The sequence below is a fragment of the Microplitis demolitor genome, chromosome 4 (assembly GCF_026212275.2).
Source record: "Microplitis demolitor isolate Queensland-Clemson2020A chromosome 4, iyMicDemo2.1a, whole genome shotgun sequence".
In the NCBI taxonomy this organism is placed as follows: domain Eukaryota; kingdom Metazoa; phylum Arthropoda; class Insecta; order Hymenoptera; family Braconidae; genus Microplitis; species Microplitis demolitor.
In genome coordinates, this window is record NC_068548.1 from 13410099 (window position 1) to 13430618 (window position 20520).

The 20520-nt window shown below is 33.7% G+C and overlaps 1 protein-coding gene across 4 annotated transcripts in view; it reads left to right on the forward strand.

Annotated features, from left to right (window-relative positions):
* Window positions 1-20520, forward strand: part of LOC103579907 (phosphatidylinositol 4-phosphate 5-kinase type-1 alpha) — a 228798-nt gene that overhangs the window by 23917 nt on the left and 184361 nt on the right. For all 4 annotated transcript variants that reach the window (XM_053738618.1, XM_053738619.1, XM_053738620.1 and 1 more), the window contains exon 10: window positions 18258-18345. In XM_053738618.1, the coding sequence (XP_053594593.1) occupies window positions 18258-18345 (88 nt within the window). The remainder of the gene's footprint in view (window positions 1-18257; window positions 18346-20520) is intronic.

Below are 20520 nucleotides of genomic sequence, written 5' to 3' on the forward strand. Positions count from 1 at the left end.
GTTCGAAAATTTTCTTATCGTGGCTGGACCACACAGCTGCAGAGTTAGGTTCTTATCATTACAGAATCAATCCCTTAATGAGCGGTCGGTAAGACTCAGCGTCATTAATCGATCGAGAATAATTATTTTAATAGATATAATTTTAATAAAATATCCAAAATTTATTTACAATATTTCTTTGGCAACGGATATATCTTTCTGGTTAATATAAAATTTTTGATTTCCCGACAATATTTACGTATTTTAAAATGAGATTTAATTTAATATAAAATTTCCTTAATCATAATAGCAATTATTATCCTCCTTAATATACAACAATTTTGCTGGCGAGGAAAAAAAGAATTTATTTCAGTTTACGTTCGCATACACATTGTCCGCAATTTTAAAGTTTTAATTACGCCTGAAGTTCTGGGCTATCCTTATTTCTTCGGTTTTATTTTTATTTAAATTTTATCCTAATAACTTTTTTTCTACAAAGTTCCCAGTGATGCGGTCGGTGAGACTCAGCACCAAGGTTACTTTCAAACTAAAGTTCCAGCACCTTCTAGAGAACGGTCGGTGGGACTCAGTACCTCCAGAAGAATGCCGGTTAAATTTAATTAAATTTAAATATTACGAATTTTAATTATTAACTAATTAATCAATGGTCGCTAGACTCAACTAAAAATTTTTCTAATATTTCGCTACCTGATAAAACAAGCCCAGACACTTATAAAAAATGGCGACCGAACGCTTTCGAACCCACGCCGCGAAAACCAATAAATTTTATCTCATAAAATTTTATATCATTTTTAAAATTCACGTTATCTCATTAAATATTTTTTTAAAGAAAAGTCTAAAAGAATTAATTTAACTAAGAGGCTTCCAAATTTATCGAAGTAGTTGCTGGTGAAGATGACGACGCCATATGGTGGGAGGAGGACGCTGCTCTCACAGAATGATGTTGGGTGCTGTCGGCTTCCGCTTCTCTTTCTCCTGCTGCTACCAATTAATATTTTAAATTAATTACGCGGTTGCTAAACTCAGCGAGATTTTGTGAAATTTCTCAGCGAGATTTTTCAATGAACCACAACGTGGATTTTTAATGGCGTCCGGGGTCAGACTGAGACTCACCGTATTTTGTTGATTTATCCAAGAGTGCGGGGTCTTCACGACTCACCATCAATTTATTTTATATGTTTTATTTAAAAATTTGTTTTATTGTAATTTGGATGCGACTGACTGTTCGCAGCTCTGGGCAGTGAGTGTCTCTCGTGTGCCGATCGGCGCGCCGCGAAGCCGGCTGCTCCCCACTCTCAATCTTATGTCAGGCTCGTACCATCCAGACCTTTTCTATATTTTAATTTCTAAAAACGGCGGGACTTGGGGCCCCGTAGGATACCCATTCGTCGCACGGTCAAACTTACCAATAAATTAATAGAGTCCCATATTATCGATCGTTGACGGCGTGGGGACAACGGAAGTGCGTGGGCTGAGAGCGCAGTCGAATCAAATTCAAATTTAATTTACTAATTCACAAATAAATCTAATTTATTTTAAATTATCCCTGTTATACTCCATCATCTTTCGCATTGTGAATTCAATAGTACTACCTCTCGTGCTCTTAAATCGCTTACGTTAATTAATTAGTCTTGTGTGATAATTCCGCTTAACTTACGCTAAAATATCCTCAATAATTAGCTAGTATATCAAGGCTACTAATTATTGAGTGTATATCAAAATTGTTGCTCGCGTCTAATTAGTTATAAATTAATTACAACGCGTTCTGATCCACTACCGACCACGTGTCGAGTTTTCATACGTGAATCTATCTTGTTGCATTCGCTGTCGCGTATAATATAAGTCACATTTGCTATCAGTATTTTTCTCACAAGTTTTTTAGTGTAAATATTGTAAATAAAACAGCTAATTTATTTTCTTTAATTTTTGTGTTTATTTAAATTATTGAATTATCCACACCTACACCAGAATCCATTTGTACATTCGCTCAATTTTACTGTTATCAATCGTATGCTGCAAACGGCTCGATAATTCAAACTTATGATTTAATATCGATAACATAGATCCTTGGATTTCCCATAGAACTTCATTGTCGCTGACGTCACTGAATCGATAATAGATGCTGACTTTCTAAGTCATTTACACTAATTAGTCGACTTAAAACGTAAATGCCTTCGTGATGGTATCAATGGTTTAATGACATTCGACAATTTTTACGCAACATCAGCCGAAACAAATATTCAAGCAGTCGATGATAATTCATCGTATATGGAATTACTGTGAGAATTTGGCGCAATAACTTGATCTGGCGTAACTAAGACTCGTAAAAAAGAATATTCAACCATGCATCACATGCACCACTATATGTGGCACAAACGGAATCCAGCGAGTAAAAACCGTGTGGTAATTATCGTGTACTCAACGACCGCACGCCTATAAATAAGAATTATTCCTATGATCTTGACGACTTTGTTGCATTTTTAAATGGAACGAGAATCATCACGCCTTTTGGCCTGTTTGAATTTTCATGTATGACGTTTGGACTTAGAAATGCCGCTTAAATATTTCAAAGATTTATCGATAAAGTCACTTGCGACTTCGATTTTGTTTTTCCATATATTGATGATTTTTAATTGTATCAAGAAACGAAAAAGAGGATATACAGCATATTTGAATGTCATTCGAGTGCTTCCATGAAAACGGACTGGCTATAAATGTACCAAAATGCCAATTCCTTAACCTGAAGTCCAATTCTGCAGTCATCTCATTATTAAGGATGAAATTAAGCTGCTGCCAGAAAAAATCGAAACTATTGACATTTTCCAAGCCGCTTTGGCATGCTCATACTCAGCGCGCTGAAAGAGTATCGCTTTGGCAATTTCATCAACTTGGTTTTATTGATCAATTCACTACCGATATTTGACATGTCTGGAGTACAGTATGTACTGCTTTTACGCCGGAAAAAGTGCTGACGCACAGCAAAGTGACGAAGAACTTCGGCAGTTGTTACATTAAACAGCTGTTTTGAATTTCAAAACTATACAACTTGATAATGGACCTGCACTGTGTTGCGACCCCGCGTCAAGTATGGTAAGTTCATACGTTTGAGGACCGCTGAGGAAAAAATTGTTCGACTCACTGTATGTTCCGAAATGCACTGCGAGCACTATTTAGTACTCTTTCTGGTGAAAAATTCATTTCGTTAGAGACTGCCAGTATACTGCCACAGTACCTCGGGAAGTATGTGACGTCATAAATTGCCGTCATTTTTGCACTGTGGGTACTGAAATTTTCGAGGTAAGACGCTCACAGTACTTTGATCACGTGATCAAAAAAAGTGCCAAGTTACAGTTTGCATTAATTATTAAGTCCAAAATTTCATTGTAACTAAAGTAAAAAAAAATCTGGGCGTCGGTTGGCCCTGCAGGCCAGCCCCAAAACTTCCCGCTGTTTTCGAGCTCAAGGAGCTTGAAAATATCACTGTAAATATAATTTCGAGTTCTTCGAGATTTTTGATTCACTTTTTATTCATAATATAATGATTCAAAACTCCTAACGAGACGATGAAAAAAATTTTAATTTTAAAATTTAAAATATTGTTAGTAACTAATCGTTTTTTAACTTCCCTCTCAGAAAATTGAAAATCTTCAAAAATTCGGGAAGTTATTAGTTTTGGTCCGAATTTCGAAAATCGATTTTCTATCAGATCTTGACATTTTGAGATTCTAGGATGTTATTCTGACTAATTTCAAGATGATGTCCGAGTGTATGTATGTATGTATGTAAATATCTGTATCTTTCGAATGGATGAACTAATTTTGATCACTAAGGTGTCATTCGAGGTGGTGTGTCAACATCTAAAAGCTATGAAAAATTGAAATCAATCAGTAGGGTGCGTTCGAAGATATTTTAACAATAAAGTTTTTTCAAAAATGTTTTTTTTTGGATAACTTCTGATGTGCTCGATTAATTGATTCCAAAATCAACTGGGCTCAAAAACTTTATAAGCTCCGTCAACCATCAAAATCAGTTCATTCGTTCAAGAGAAACCGTTATCGAAAAAATTACAAAAAAAAATTTTTTCTTAGTTTTTTTTGAAATTTTTTAAAAACAGCTCTATAAATCAATTTCAAAATCTAATCAGCTTTAGAACTCAATAAACCGCATTGATTGCCACCTTAACCGTCTCAACGGGTTAGTTCGTTCGAGAGATATCGTTGGAGAAAAAATGGTAAAAAAAGTTTTTTTTTTTTCTTTAACAAAGGCATACAAAAGTATTTTCAAGCTTGAAGAGCTCAAAAATGTATTCACAACAATGTTTTTGAGCTCAAGGAGCCGTCGAAGAAACATGTACTAGTTATAAAGGATTTTATTAAGCTGGTACGATAAGATGGTATATCATTTACTTACCTTCAATCGATCACGATTAATACTCTATTTAGTTTTATTTGATAATTCTTTACACTTATGATTTAATAAACAATTTTATTGGTTCAGCAAAAATTTATATGTGTCTTTAATTGTTTCGAAGACCGCCTGAGCACAGAATTCAACAAATGTCCGGTAACAATTTAAAATACTTTATTAAAGATATCACAATGCAGCAAAATACCGCTAAACGACCATTTACAACACGATGGAAGAAATTAGTGGGCCTAGTACTTACGGTAAAGTGTTATTCTAAATAATAAAATTAACTAAATCTAGAAATTGTAATATGATCGATAGGTAAAACTTAAACGTAAAGTGACCCGGAAGTACATATTACTTGACTAGGTCCTCTATCGCATTACAACCTACTCTTTGCCTCGCGTTCTAAGACGGATAAATGCAACGGTATGCGGACCTAACAACGGCTGATTCATGCAGCTCAAAGGATACAGAGTTATTGGCGCTGCTTAACAACTCAGACCTCGAGCTATAATGCCCAAGTGTTTTTATATCTTTCATTAAATTTTTATGGGGAATAATTTATTAAAGTCATTGGTGGAAAATGACGTTTGATTTCCCTTGTCGACTGGTTATTGGCCGAAAAAAGTTTGTTCTTGATTTTAAGAAATTTTATTCTCTGCACAATAAATTTTTTCTCTAGTCGATGAAAAAAATTATTTTGAACCAAAAAATGAATTTCTTAGGTTAAGAAAAAATTATCCTGTGCCTTGAAATAAATTTCACCTGTTAAAAATAAAACTGTCTCTAATCAAGAAAAAAATTCTTTGGGCCAATAAATTGTTTACTTAGTTCAATTTTTTTTTGTTTTAATTTAATAACATAAATGTTTTTAGCCGAGAAAAATATTTTTCTAGTTGAAAGTAAAATATTCTTGAAACTAGAAATGAATTGCTTGGCTCAAGAATGGCTCATTTTGTTCAAGAAATTTGTTTTTTAGTTTACAAAAACAATGATTTCCATACAGAATATCATTTCTCGATTCAAAGAATGTTTTACTTCAATCAAATAAGAAATTTCGCTGGGTTAAAAAAGAAAATAGTGAAAAAATTTATCCCTTGATTCAAGATATCCTTTTTTTCTGTTTATATAAACTTTTTCATGATACCAGCACCGAAACTTGAAGTTTTAGTGTCTCTACAGCCAGTCGAAACAAGCTAATTTCAAGCCGATGCTGTAAACAACTGCTCGCGAATTCGGAACTCACAAATACCTTCATACAGCGGGCAGACATATGCGTGTTTCTGCCCGGTGTTAGTTATATTCAATGTTCATCTGCAGACTTATTACTCTCATTTGTTTACTTGTCACTTCAGTTTACTCATTTCATTTTTTAAGTGACTGTATTAATTAACCAAATAAAATTAATAGAAAATGAGTGAAAATAATATTTTTGTCTTATTTACTATTTGACTATGTGACCCTAAATCGCATATTTCTCATTCTTTGAAATTTCTCCGCATCATCAGCTTGAAATTAACTTTTTTTTTACTGGCTGCTGACACTCAATCTTGAAGTTCCGATGCAGGTAATCATGAAAAATATAGTGTGTGACTCAGGATAAAATACGATATCAGACTGCGGGTGATGTCTGCCCTCGTAGCCCAAGAGTTTGCGACACATAAAGATAACAGATTTCATTCAACTAGCTATGTAGCTCAAAAGTATTGTTTATGATAATGATATAGGGAATGGTTAGTCTTGCTAGTATTCACAGGTGGGACAGATACTGCGCAGCATACAAGTCAGGTAAAATATTTATGTTGAAAAACATAATTGACCCAGCATGAAATAAATTAAATTGCAGTTCATTGTCGATAATAAACATAACTTATCAAGTACAGATCATTTAAATGGGGTGACACGGAACCAGACCACCCCAATCGTATTTTTTAAAAATATATTTATTTATTATTTATTTATTAATTAGTCCAAGCTGTACAGTTTTTCACTATTTTACATTCCTATCCCAAAATTCCCTTTTTCTTACTTTGTTATACATGACTTAGTTTAACTATTTACTTCAATCCTTATATATGACTAGGGAACGATTTTACATTCATAATAATAACATAATAAAAACATGAAAGTAACTTTAGAAGCTACACTCATATAAACATAAACTTATATTTTATATTTTAATTTAGTATTAATTGCACTGTGTCTTTTTACTCTTCTCTTTTTCCGGCTCTCTCGATTGTTGCGATCAGGCTGCACACTTCTCGAACTGGCGGACCTCTTAAAATTTCTTTAATTAGGAAGTCTAAATCCGCCTCATATTTATTCTCTGTTAGTGTCTGGATTACTTGCGCTGTTTTTTCACTACATAAGTTTCTGGCTTCTCTACAAGTTAAAAGATGAGAAAGTGTTTCCTGCTGACTATTGCAGATACAACAGCTCCAGTCCTTGACTCCTTTTTTGTCACAACGATCAATATTGCCACATCTTAGCCTGGCTCACAGTTCTTTCGCCCAACTTTTACCAGATTCGTCCTTCCAATAATCCTCACAACCTTCTGAGGTCTGTGTGAACTTGTAGAGTGGGCAGTGAGTTGATTTATGCACCATTTATCTAGTCTTCATCTCTTCTAGGACTCGTAGCACTTCAAAACCGTCATCTAGCCTTTGCTGCACCTCGTCTGTATCGTGTCGTCTCCAGATGAGCTCCAATATGTCTTCACATTTCATCAATTCCAGCGTTTGTACTACTGCTTTACCCCACTTGGACGGTTTGCCATTCATTATATTTCTTACTTCTTCTCTCAGACATAACAGACCATCTGGTATCCTCCATTCTTAAAGTGTTCACCAAGTATCTGCTGGCTCTCTTCCGCGTCATGTACAGGCTGCTCTCTATCCCAGCTTCCAACCTCCAGATATACTCTGGAGTATTTTTAGCGACACCAAACACCATTTTGTGCGCTCTTGCATACAACCTGTGGTAGTCTTCATTGAAGGCCCAACCCCACACTTCAACTCCATAGAGTGCCCCTGAATTGGCTAGTGTGTTGTACAGGTGTAGTTTCTCTCTAAGCGTAGCTCTTCCCGCTCTTTTGATAAGTCCCCAAGTCGCGTTTATTGCTTGTTGGGTCTTGCTTACTAACCATTTAGTGTGCTTCTTGAAAGAACCTGAGGCTGTACACCAGTATCCTAGGTATTTAAATTCTGAGGTCACTTTCAGTTTTTCTCCCCTGAAGCTCCATACTTGTTCCTCAACCTCTCTGCAGCCAGCTTTTACTATCATGATCTTTGTTTTTGAAGCATTTACCACCAGGTCGTTACCATCAGTATATTTTTCCAGCTCTTTCAGCATTTGTTTCAACCCTTTAGCAGTTTCTGCAACTAGGCACATATGATCTGCATACTTTATCACGTAGTATTTCCTACCACCCATCACCGCACCACCAATGTCCTTTGTACTCCAAATTTCATCCACGTCATCCGTAAATATATTAAACAGGGTTGCACTCAGTGCACAGCCTTGTCGCACTCCTTCATACGATTCAAAGATCTTAGTGTCTATTTGGTTCACTGTTCTGCTATATATTGCCTTGATCATCTCGAACATCCTTCCATTGATGCCAATTTTGTTCAGTTTGCTGAGGAGTTTTTCTCTGCTTACACTATCGAAAGTACACTTGTAGTCCACAAAGCAGTAGAAGAGTTTGCCCCCTGGCTGTCTCAGCTTATGTTGTGAAAGCGTATTAATCACGAAGATGTGGTCCCTGGTACCTTTTTTCTACGGTATCCAGCTTGATTCTCTTTCAATATCTTGTTCTTTTCTATCCATCTGTTCATCTGCCTGGCCATCATGTTGGTCAAGATTTTATATCCTGCAGTTAGCAATGGTATTCCGCGATAATTGGTTGGGGTGTCAGGGTCTCCAGCCTTGAAGATCGGCACTATTATTGCTGTGTTCCATTTTTCAGGTAGTTTACAGTATTTCCAGATGATCTTCAGTAAGTTCAGTAGCTCATCCAGTTTCCTGCTGGAATTGCTTTTATAAACTCTATTGATATTCCGTCTTCGCCAGCTGCTTTTCCATTCCTCATTTTGCTGAGTGCTTCATCCAGCTCTGTCTTCGTTAACTCAGTGTCTAGGTCCTCATCTCTTATTTTCTCAGCAGGTTCAGCGCTTTCTTCTATATTGCTTCTTCTATGTTTATGCGTGTCTTGCAATGAGTTTTTGCTGTTTAAAATCATCTCGAAATGTTTTTTCCGCTGCTTCGCTTTGATATTTTCACTAGGAGTACTTCTTTTAAGTCCGTGGAAGTAGTTGACTTTTTTTCACTACTGGAACATATCTCGCGTTTTATCAAGCTCCTTCCATAGGGCTTCCCTCCATTTTCTCTCTGCTTCATTGCAGGTTTCTTTCAGTTTTTTTTGCTGTTTTCAATAGCTGTTTGTTTTCCTCGCATTTATTTTTCAGGAACTTTTTGAGGTTCACCCATGTTTGTTTCTTGGCAGTTCTGCATGCTTCATTGTACCAGGGGTCTGTGCTTCGTGTCTTGGCCATCTTTCTCTTCTGGTACATGCCGCAGTTTCGCGCAGCGTTCATCAATAGCGCCTTTAGCTGTAGCCAGTGTGCTGAGCTTTCTTCCAAATCAAACCACTCCCATCCTTCTCTTATGTATATACTTTTCTTGCTTCTCTGCGCGACACTTTAGCTTTTCCTTACCGGATTCACATTGCTTTTTTGCCTGATCCTGGTCCTGGGCGTCCAGTATGTCTTCTTTTAGTGTCATTGTTACTGGTAGATGGTCTGACTCTGGTTTGGATTTGCAGACTGCTTACTTTTTTTAGTGCATCTGGTCCAAAGCATACTACCAGATCGAGTACTGAAGCACACACTTCAGCTTCTGACCTTCAGTATTAATAGTTTTTTCTTGTGATCTCCTTATCTCGCCTACATGGTCTTCCCATTCACTGTCGCTATAGCCAGTTTCTTCGCCGACTCTCGTATTGATGTCTCCGATCACATATGTAATCTTGCCAGATTTCACAGCTTCAAATAACTGCTCTTCAATGTCTTTGTGTGCTACTTTAAGTCCAACGTTGTTGTACATTGTTATTATGTGATACTTATCAGACGTGGCCAGCAGTCCTAGCTTCCACTCTTTGACGCTCCAGTTTTTGGACATACTGCTCTTGATGCCAAGAATCTGTCCACCGCTAGCTCTGCCTCTAGTATTCTTTCGCTTTACTGCCGCCTTGCACTACCAGTGATACTTACTATTTAATGATTTTACAGCCTTGGTTTACGCTTCCTTGGTTACCCATGTCTCTTGTAAGATAATCAAGTCAGCAAGTTCTCGAAAGTTCTCTGCATACTTAGCGTTTTTAATTCCTGCGATATTCCATAGTATGATTTTGATTCCTTATTTACTGCTCTCCATGGTTCCGAAATGGCTGTTGCATTAAGTCACCCTTTAGATCTTCTCATCTCCACCAGGTGCCTTTTGCCCACATTCTCATGTAGTTGGTTTTTGCTACTCTTCCTTGCGAGAACTCTTTGTCCACTTCCTGTCTAATCCATGCTTGCACATGAGCTTCTCTTCTAGTATAGTCATCATTTATCCATAAGTTCGACCCTTTCAGCTTGCTTTTCTGCGCTATTATGACTTTCTTCGGGTTGATTGACTCTAGCGTCGTTAGCAATGACTTTTGACTTGTTACAACCTTCTTTATTTTTGTACTTTCTTTATTGATGCCAAACTCTGCATTCAACCAGTGGGACATGTTGTTGCTGTCCTTCCAGTCAGGGTTAAAATCTCCTTTGATGACAATACTGTTTTTTATTCGACGTCTTTCGTCCACTTCTCTCTTGAATTCTTCGAACGTCATGGCATCTGGTGTTTCTACCATAGACTCAGGTTTACGTTTTCTGCTTCTATCATCGTTGCTCTTTTGGGCATCTTTTCCGTTATCAGTATTGCCTCGTTGGAGTTTTTTATTTCTTCTTTTTTGTACTTCACCACTCTGTAACACTTGTTCCGGATCAGGACTTATTCTTGTATTTTTATATTGTGTCCGCTGACTAGTTGGAGGTACTCTTCGCAGATGGTCGAGGGGGGTCATTGTGGGGCCTAAATTTGCTTCTTTATTCTTCTTTCTTAGCTCACTCATTTGCACTTTCAATTTATTTATTTCTTGCATCATTGCCTTGAGTTGTTCTTCTGTTCTTCGCTTTAGCTCCTCCTGCTCTTTTTGAATAAATTGTAGCTGCTTCTCTTTTTTCGTACATTCAATGCATCTGCCTGCACTGTGACACCTTCTTTTCACCGGAATAATTGTCCTATCTAGCGCCTCATTATTTTTTATCTTAATGCCTTGCAATCTTCCTTTTATCGGCGTACTCCCTAAATCTGCCCAAGCTGTTCAGTCCGCTTGGTCTAGGTGTTGATACGTACGGAGGCTCATTGCACTCTGTGGAATTATTCAGGCTGTCATCCAGAAAATTCGGAACACTATCGTTGAGGCTGTCCACTTTCAGTGTCTCCATCTCATTACTCGGGAACTGCTTTTCCCATGGGTGCATAGGATTGTTGAGGAATTGATTAATCCTTTGCGTGTTACTTGCTCTTATATCTTTTTCTGCTTTGGATTTTCTGCCTCTTTTTGTGTGGCTCGTTTGACCTCTATATGTGTTGTCACTCACCTCTTGGCTGTTATGATTTGAATTTACCGCATTCAAGAAGCTCGTTGTGTCTGCGCCTCTTGTTTGTGTTGTTACCATGCTATTTGTAGGTTAGTATTCTCTCCGGTGAATATTGATGGAATATTAAAAATATAACTTGCCTCAATTTAGCGCATTTATTTGCCGAAACTATAATTTTTATTTCTAATTCTTTGTCAGAAGATAAACACTCGGTTTTACTGTCTTAAAAACCAATGAAATCCTAAAAAATAGCCTGTAACACTCTGTCACGATGAGCACATCATGCCATCTCCTTCCTTGTACTCTTTTTTAAAAAGATAAATCAAAAAAATAATTTTTGATCCGCGCTGGAAATTTAATAGCGTGTTAAGTACATGTTTTTAATAATCCTACCAAAAAACTAGATTATTTTGATGGTGTAAAAAACTGCCAGGCATGCTAAAAATCTTCCTTAAAATAGAGTGAGATCGCGTCGGGAAAGAATGAATATGAAAGAGAACATACATGCTGCGCTGTCATTAGCTTAGGACGTCACGTGGTTTGACGAGATGTTGCTCTTTCTCATATTCATTCTTTCCCGATTGCGATCTCACTCTATTTTAAGAAAGATTTTTAGTATGCCTGCAGTCTTTTACACCATCAAAATGATCTGGCTTTTTGGTAAAATTATTAAAAAAATGCACTTGACACGCTATTAAATTAATATTAAAAAAAAATTACAATTCCTATTTTATCTTTTAAATTATTAATTCCTATAACACGAAAACTATGGACTTTAGTGACTTCACTCATAGGACTTTTTTTGAAGGGAATAAAATTTCCTATGAAATTCCCATTAGCTTTTTTAGTGTACTTTCATTGGTTTACGTTCTGCAAGCCAAGAAAGGTCAATTTCATAGGAAAAATGACTTCCTCAGCGGACATCAGTGAAACAGCTGAAATTACAGCTAAGTTACTATGGGCACTTTTGAAAAACACCAAATGCCTTCAAATTTACGACCAAAACCGCGTCGATATCATGAAACGCAGCTGAGTATTAGAAAGTTAACAAAAAAGTAATTTAATTTACGTGTATTTTAAATAGGAAATCTTTGAAATCAAACGGAAAGTACTTAGGATTAGAATTAAAAGCTCAAATTTGGCAGGAATTTTTGTTTTAGCATAAAAAACAATATTTTGCTTGATGAACAACAAAAAAAATACTTTCGCTAGAAACGAAGCACTCTAATATATATATGTATATATATAACTTTAAAATTAAAACTTATAGATAAATTCTGTAAAAAGTATTTTAAAGCTTGACTAATAAGCTTCAATTTATGACCTTAAACTTTATATGTATTTCTTCCAATAATTTTATAGCCTTGAAAATTTTAATGGAATCAAAAAATGTTGAAAATATGGTTTTCATTCCACATAACTTATGCTTGTCCCATTAACATCCAGTTTCGTCAGTTGTATTTTATTGTGCACAAAATAACCTGTAAATTTCACTGCTATTTTATATTTTAAAAATATTTCTTTTATTATTTATGATGTATTAAATGTACCTCCAATCCTGATGATTATCACTGGTCTTGTCATTACGATAGCGCCCACAGTTCTTATCGGATCTTAATGAAATTTTTCACACTTATTCTATAGGCGATTACCTTGATCAAGTTCAAAGACGGGCTGAATCATTCAAGTAGTTTTGAAATTATGGCTGTTTGGAATTTTTATGATTTTTCGTAAAAATGAGTTTTTAATCACTGTTAAAGCTTATATAACCTAAAAGCCAACATTCATAGAAATTTCCGTAAAAAGTATCTGAAAGCTCATTTAATAATATTTAATTTATGACCTTAAGCTTTATATTTTGACTATTTCTTCCAATAATTTGATAGCCTTGAAAATTTTAATAGAATCAAAAAATGTTGGAAGTATGGTTGTCATACGACATAACTTATGCATTTCCCATTACAAAACAATTTTGTCACGTGTATTTTATTGTGAACAAAATAACCTGTAAATTTTACAGCTATTTTATATTTTAAGACGCGTTTTCATTTGTTTCTCTATTCGCACTCAACTGGATAAACGGTACTATCTCTGTTGCACTTGTACATTAAATAGGAACTTTGTCCAAGCTTTTCTCGTAAACAAATGGAAGTTATCAAAAAATTCAAGTGAACTTCGCTAGTTCATAGAGTAAAGCATCGGGTCTGTATCTTTATTTTGCGTTTAGAGCTTTTATTTCAGAGAAAAGCTGGGACAAAATTATCTGAAAACCGTTCTTAAAAGTATTTTTCTTGTTATTTATGATGTTCGAATCGTACCTGTACATCCTATAATTATAACTGGTCTTGCCATTGTAACAGCGATTACAATTATGATCTCATACTAATTAAATTTTCAATACTTTATTTATGTGAAGGTTAGTTTGGTACATTACCTATATAATGTTATGTCAAATCAACTGTCTGAAGTTCTCTATCGAAAATAATTGTTGTCCTTTTTTACCCTCACTCTTAGAAAATGAGATTAATTTCATGCCATGACTATACACTAACATATATCACAAGATATGTATGTATAAAACTAACTTTTTATATCGATTAATTGAAAAATCTACCTTCCATCTCGGCTACCGAATGGCTTTTTTTATAATCTTTGTTATTATCGATAATGCTATACACTAATAAATTTAAAAAAGAAATCATAAACGAAGAAATTTGAAAAAGAAATTATAGTTTAATTTCTAATTCACCTTTAAAATTTTACAAAAACTAATCTCTCATAATTTAAAAATTAACGTTTCTAAAAAATATATATTTATTATTTAAAGTAATCAATGTATTTCAGAAGATTTTCATAATATATTAATATCTACTGAATCCCATCGAGAATTTTTAATTGGTATGAATCGTTTTTAATTGACAGTAAAAAAATTATATACTTTATACTAAATATAATTGATATTAATAATAACGTAGATTTATCATTAAGATTTTGTTCTTATATATTTCTCAACTTATAAATATTGGGTTCAATCTTATAATATATATATATACAATATATTTAAAACTGTATCCAAACATAACCTATTTTCTTTACTTAAATAAACTTTGGTACTACTTCAATATTAGCAAACGTAATTTCACAATATTAAAAAGGGTTATTTTCCAGAAGCATTGTGAATACCACCAAGCAGTATAGGCCTGACGCTTATACTGACTATGACTATTGTGAATGTTACCATTCCCGTATGATCGAATCATCTATACTTACAATTTTTAAACAAATGAAAAAATCCTTGCTACCATACAGTATGGTCGTAACACCCATACAGTACAGTGGTATCGGCGAAAAATTTCTTTCCGTGCACAGTCGATGACTCTTTAGAGATACTACAATTCTACAAAGCCCCATCCAAACATTAATTTCCTAGGTTGTGACCAATTCTTTTTTTTTTTTTTTTAATTATGAAATATATTCCAGACATTATTTAGTGATCTTTGAAATATAAGGACAGGGTGTTCGCAAATCAGGAAAACTTATGATGTCAGGAATTATCAGGAAATTTCATGCAATTTAAAAAATTACAAATCTTTTGGTGATTTTTACAGGCTGTAACTCAAAGGGAAATGGTCGTACAACTAAAACAAAGAAGGCGAATTGTAGCTTTCAATGTCTAGTTTTCTGATCTGGTTTTGAAATTTTATTATTATGCACAATCCTGGAGTGATCTTGAGTAAATCATCGAAAAAAAAATTTCCCAAATTTTTGCTCGTCTTAAAAACGGTCTTAAGGCTTCAATAATTTTTTTTTCGATAATTATAATTGATATTTGATTCCTCTGGAACCGTGCATAATAAAAAATTTTCAAGACCGAATCAGAAAACTAGACACTTGAAGCTACAATTTATCTTGTTTATTTTTGCTGTACGACCATTTTCCTTTGAGTTACAGCCCGTCGGAAATTACTTAGAAATTTGGAATTTTTTCAACATCCCTTAATTTTTGTGACTAGTGTATTTTGAAATTATTTGAATCATAAAATTTCGTATGAAATGTTTTAACTAACATACTTTTAACATCTTATAATCAAAAGTAAGCCATGTTAATTTATTTTATTGACATTTTTTTGGTTTCTCGCATAACTTAATCATCAAATTTCATTATTGACAATGGAAATATACTCCAAATTTTAAATAAATCAACGATGCGAATAAAATTTCTGAATCAGGAAAAAACGCGCAAAACTTTACTGGAAAACTAGGAAACATCAGGGAATTTTAAAATCATTTCTTTGTGGCCACCCTGAAGGAGAATTTCCGTGAATTTTTCTTCTTATATTCTTCACAATAAATTAGGTTGGTGTGTAACACTCCATTAATGTTGAATTTCCAATTGGGAACCTTAGAATTCTCATACGCCAACTACTGGCTAAAACTATAATTACTCAAAGTAGGCTAAATCATCATCGTTTACATGTGTCTATACGTCTATTAACTGACATAAATAATAAATACTATATTTGCTCTAAAATTATTGTGTTTTTATTAATTAAAAAATTATTGACGTCTAATTGTAAAAAAAAAAAAAAATCGGTCTATTAGTTGACCCTACGGGCCAGCCCTAAAACTTTCCGCTGTTTTCGAGCTCCTTAAGCATTATCTAAAAAAACATTTTTGAAAAAATATTATTTTTGGAATATCTTCGAACGCACTTTAACGATTAAGCCCAATTTCTTACGGCTTCTAGATATTAATAAGGCGCATCGAATGACACCTTAACGATCAAAATCGGTTCATTCGTTCAAGAGTTATAGATATTTACATATATCCGTACGTACACATGTACATACACTCGGGCATCGTGAAATTAGTCAGGATAGCTTCCTAGAACCTCAAAACGTCGAAATCTGATAGAAATTCGGTTTTTGAAAGTCGGACCGAAACCTATAACTTCCCGAATTTTGGAAAATTTTCAATTTTCTTAGTGAGAAGTTAAAAAAATCCAATTTATAAAAATGAAATTCCCATAAAAAACAAGTAAAAATAACATATATTGTTTGTATGGTTGTAAATGTCGTGCTTCTAAAAATTACAGTGTTCATTTTTTCATGTTCCTCGAAAATTTGAAAATGTGGTTATTTTGAAATGTAAATTGGATCAAGAAGAAAAATTCGACCGTTTTGTTTGCTGGCATAAATAAAACAGTTTTGCTACCACGTGTTTATATGAACCATCAAACCTGCTTGACAAAAAAAAATTCATGAGTCTCCTACCTTTGAGAACTTTACCATTTATTTTATCCAGATCATATCGAATGCTTGATGATTAAAGACAAATAGTAATAATTTTTTAAACAATTAACATCTTTACTAACCTTACCAAAGTTCAACAAGTGTCTGCGATCTATTATATTCTTATCACCGGTAAAATTTTTACTTTGAGGTGTTCCACTAACAAATTGATAAATGTCTTGAATTGAAACACGCATTATTTACTGTAATAATCTTTAACATTTATAATGATTTAAATAAATCATGAAAACATAAATAAGCCAGTTAATTTGATATAGTAAACATTCAAAGCAGCCTATTTTGAGTAGTTTATTTTTTGGCCACCAGATGACTAATATCGAAGCCACGCCCTTTCTGAGGTTTCCAATACTCTTTGAGTTATCTTGTAGACCTATTTTTGACGCTTCCTTACATCTGATGTTATAATATTGTTGCCATTTGAAATTTTCAAACAATCGTTTTCAATATTCTTAAAAATACTGACATTAATGATCATTTAAAAAAACGTATAGTCCTGGTTATTTGTACTTCTGTAAAAGAACTTAAATTTCCCCGTTTAAGTTCTGAAATCGTACTCTCTAGACAAGTTTTACAAATTAAAAATTGTAATATTCATAATAGTTACATGAAGTAGGTGACAGCCGAGAAGTGTAGTTACAGCGTTCGCTCAAGATTAAATTTTAGTTACATGTGTACGCGTTTGATAAGAAAACGTATATACAATTTATCTTTGACTTTAAAAATGAAGACATAGTAAACCTGAAAAAAAATATTTTAAAAGCAAAGCCATTTAGAGACTAAGATGTGCTATCTTGTACTATTGAATACGTGATTAATTACTGAATACTAACTTTAGTAATTAATTAACTTCGATAACATCCAAATTTATCTCTACTGCTTAGTTTAATACAGCAGTCTGGTGCTCACCATACGAGTTACACAACGTTAAACCGACACATCTTTTATAATAGTCCCTATTTTCTTGAAGGTAGTTGTCGGGTGATGGGTATAGTTTCAGAAAGTTTTAAAATTTTTTATACTTAGTCAGAGTATTAAGATATAATTACCATTGAAATTTAAAGTTAATTGACCATCTCTAATTCGAGATATTTAGAATCGAAGTTTGGATCATTAACATTGCGAGCAATGAGGAGTATGCGTTTTAAGTCGCGTTCGTGGTTCTAATAAAAAAAACTAACAGTCAGAAACTTTTGGAAAACTAACAGAGAAGTAATGAATTTGTCCTGAATTTAAAAAAAAAGTATTTACCATCTCATTGTTAAGATATAGCAACGCAATGTTTAACATTAAATGAAAAAATATACATGTCGGTGAATATTGAAGAAACAACCTGACAACGCTGTAGGTGAGCATGCATCGTACTATTTGAGCGGTAAATTTAAATAGATACTCAGTACACTATACAGCAACTGGTAGATCATATGTGACGTTGACAAATGATAATTTAAAAAAATGTTCAACAGTAATTGTGTATACGTATATATGAGTAGTGTGTAGGTAAACTTTCCACGGGTACTGTATCAAACGAAAGCAATATCTTGTTTTAATTACCACCTAACCTAATCTTACCGTGCTTATGGCTCATAACTTTTTGACAATATCGTAGCAGGACAACTACCTTATTATCGCTTTTTTTAGAGTCAAGGATGTAACTCGCTGGTTCAACAACTGCAATGATAAAAAAATAGTTTTTACATCATTCATACGTAAATTTGACTTAAGGTTTAGCTCACACTCATACTTGTGACATATACTGTACGGTTTTAGCTTATGCTGTAACTTTTCGCTTCTCGGATACTAATTTTATGTACGTGCTTAACAATTTATTACTTTCCAATTAGGATACTGTGTCAGTACATCGTCCAGGATTTTACGCACAACGCTTTCAAGATTTTATGGCGAAAACTGTATTTAAGAAGATTCCATCACGTAAGTATTATCCAAATCAGCCTCTATTTATAAATTTAACATCGATGCGGACTTTGAATAAAGCACACTTAAATTATAGTCCATCTTGATTAATACCCATACACTGAAGCTTAAATCAGTAAATTCTAACGTTGTTACAGACATCAAAAAACAGACAGTAATTGTTTATTTTTTTACAATCTTTGTTATTTAATTAACATAATAGTTTACACTGACAAAATTTATGAGGTCTTTAAAACTTATAAGTTGAAGTAGTTTTATTTTAAAATTAAAAAAAAAGTCGTATTTTGTTATATCATGTTTAATTTTTATACTCAATTAAAGTAGTCTCCATAGTTAACTTTTTTCTTCTGATTTTTCCTTTTATTCAAACTTGAGTTTCAAATATTGTTAAAGAAATAGAGTTTTTAATTTCGAATACCTGTAACCTTAAGAAAAAAAAAATGTTATATATAAGATAATCATATTTTTTTATTTTCTGTGTATTTGTAAGAAATAATATTGAAGAATTCTTTGGAGAGCAATATAATTTGATTTGTTTTTTTAATTGAAGTATGTAATCATTTTTACTTTCCTCAAAATACCGTTTTGAATATTTTTCCACAAGTAAAGATGTCTCTTTGATAACTTCAATGATTGAAAACTTTGTTTTTTAAGAAGGTCTTTCCATTTAAATTTTCAGTTATGGTACATAAATAGATCTCATCCCATTTTCGTATGCTAAAATAATTGTATATATTTTTTCTAAAATGTTCCTTTTAAAAAGGTTGGGGTGACGTAATCACAATCAAGAGTATTCAATATTCACAGTCGGAATTGTATGATTATAAATTATTAGGTGTACAAAAAAGTTCTACCCGTTTTTTGTCAAAAAAAAATATATTTAAAAATTTTAAATAAAATACAAATTTTAATCAAAATAACCACCATCAGCATCTACTACCCTTTGCCAACGCTCAGGCAACTGATGGATCCCACGGCGATAAAAGGCTTGATCTTTTGTCGAAATGAAATCATCTATTGTTTTTTGCATTTCGTTTTCATTTTGTAAGTGTTTGTCAGCCAAGTAATTTTGCAATGAACGGAATAGGTGAAAATCACACGGTGCAAGGTCTGGTGAATACGCCGGGTGCGGTAAAACTTCCCACTGTAAATCATTTATAGTGTGGTGGACGATTGAACTTCTATGAGGCCTGGCGTTATCATGCTGCAGTATCACTGGTCGAGGTTTTTGTCCCGCAAATCGTCTTTTACTGTTGATTTCATCTGCTAATTTTTTTAATTGACAGCTGTAGCGTTCTCCAGTAACGGTTTCTCTTGGTTTGAGTAACTCATAATATAGCACGCCCCACTCATCCCACCAAATACAAAGCAATATTTTTTTCCCAAAAACATTACGTTTCGGTGTTGATGTCGTTGGTTGTCCTGGGTCTACCCAATGTTTTCGACGTTTAGGATTCTCATAGTAAACCCACTTTTCGTCCCCTGTTACAAGTTTCCACAAAAAACTTTTTTTTTTTATGTCGTGAAAGCAACGACAGGCAGGTGTCAACTCGTCTCTCTCGTTGTTCTGGAGTTAATTCATGAGGTACCAATTTTCCTTCTTTTTGAATCTTACCTAAAGCATGTAATCTTTCAGAAATAGCTTGTTGAGTAACGTTTAACTTTTTCGCAAGTTCTTGTTGTGTTTGTGCAGAATCTTGATTCAGTAATTCTTCCAATTTCTTGTCACTGATTGTTGAAGGTCTTCCAGAGCGTGGTTTATCATTTAAATTAAAATCTCCGTTTGTGAATTTCCGAAACCATCTTCGACAAGTACTGTCATCAATCACACTGTCACCATAAGTTGCACAGATTATTCTTTGAGCTTCAGCAGCACTTTTTCCTTGATGAAATTCATATAAAAGACAATGGCGTATATGCTCATTACTTACTTCCATTTTTAACTTAATAAAAAAATATATATATCGAAGATTAATATATTAAAAGTTTGATGAATTTAAAGAGTACAAACAGCTGTGCATGTACATATACGTATTCATAGCTAACCTATAAATAGCTGTTAGATAACTCCATCTTTGAAAAACGGGTAGAACTTTTTTGTACACCTAATATTAAAAATGATTCCGAATCGTGAAATATTGATAATTATTGTAATAAATTAGTTGTGGTATT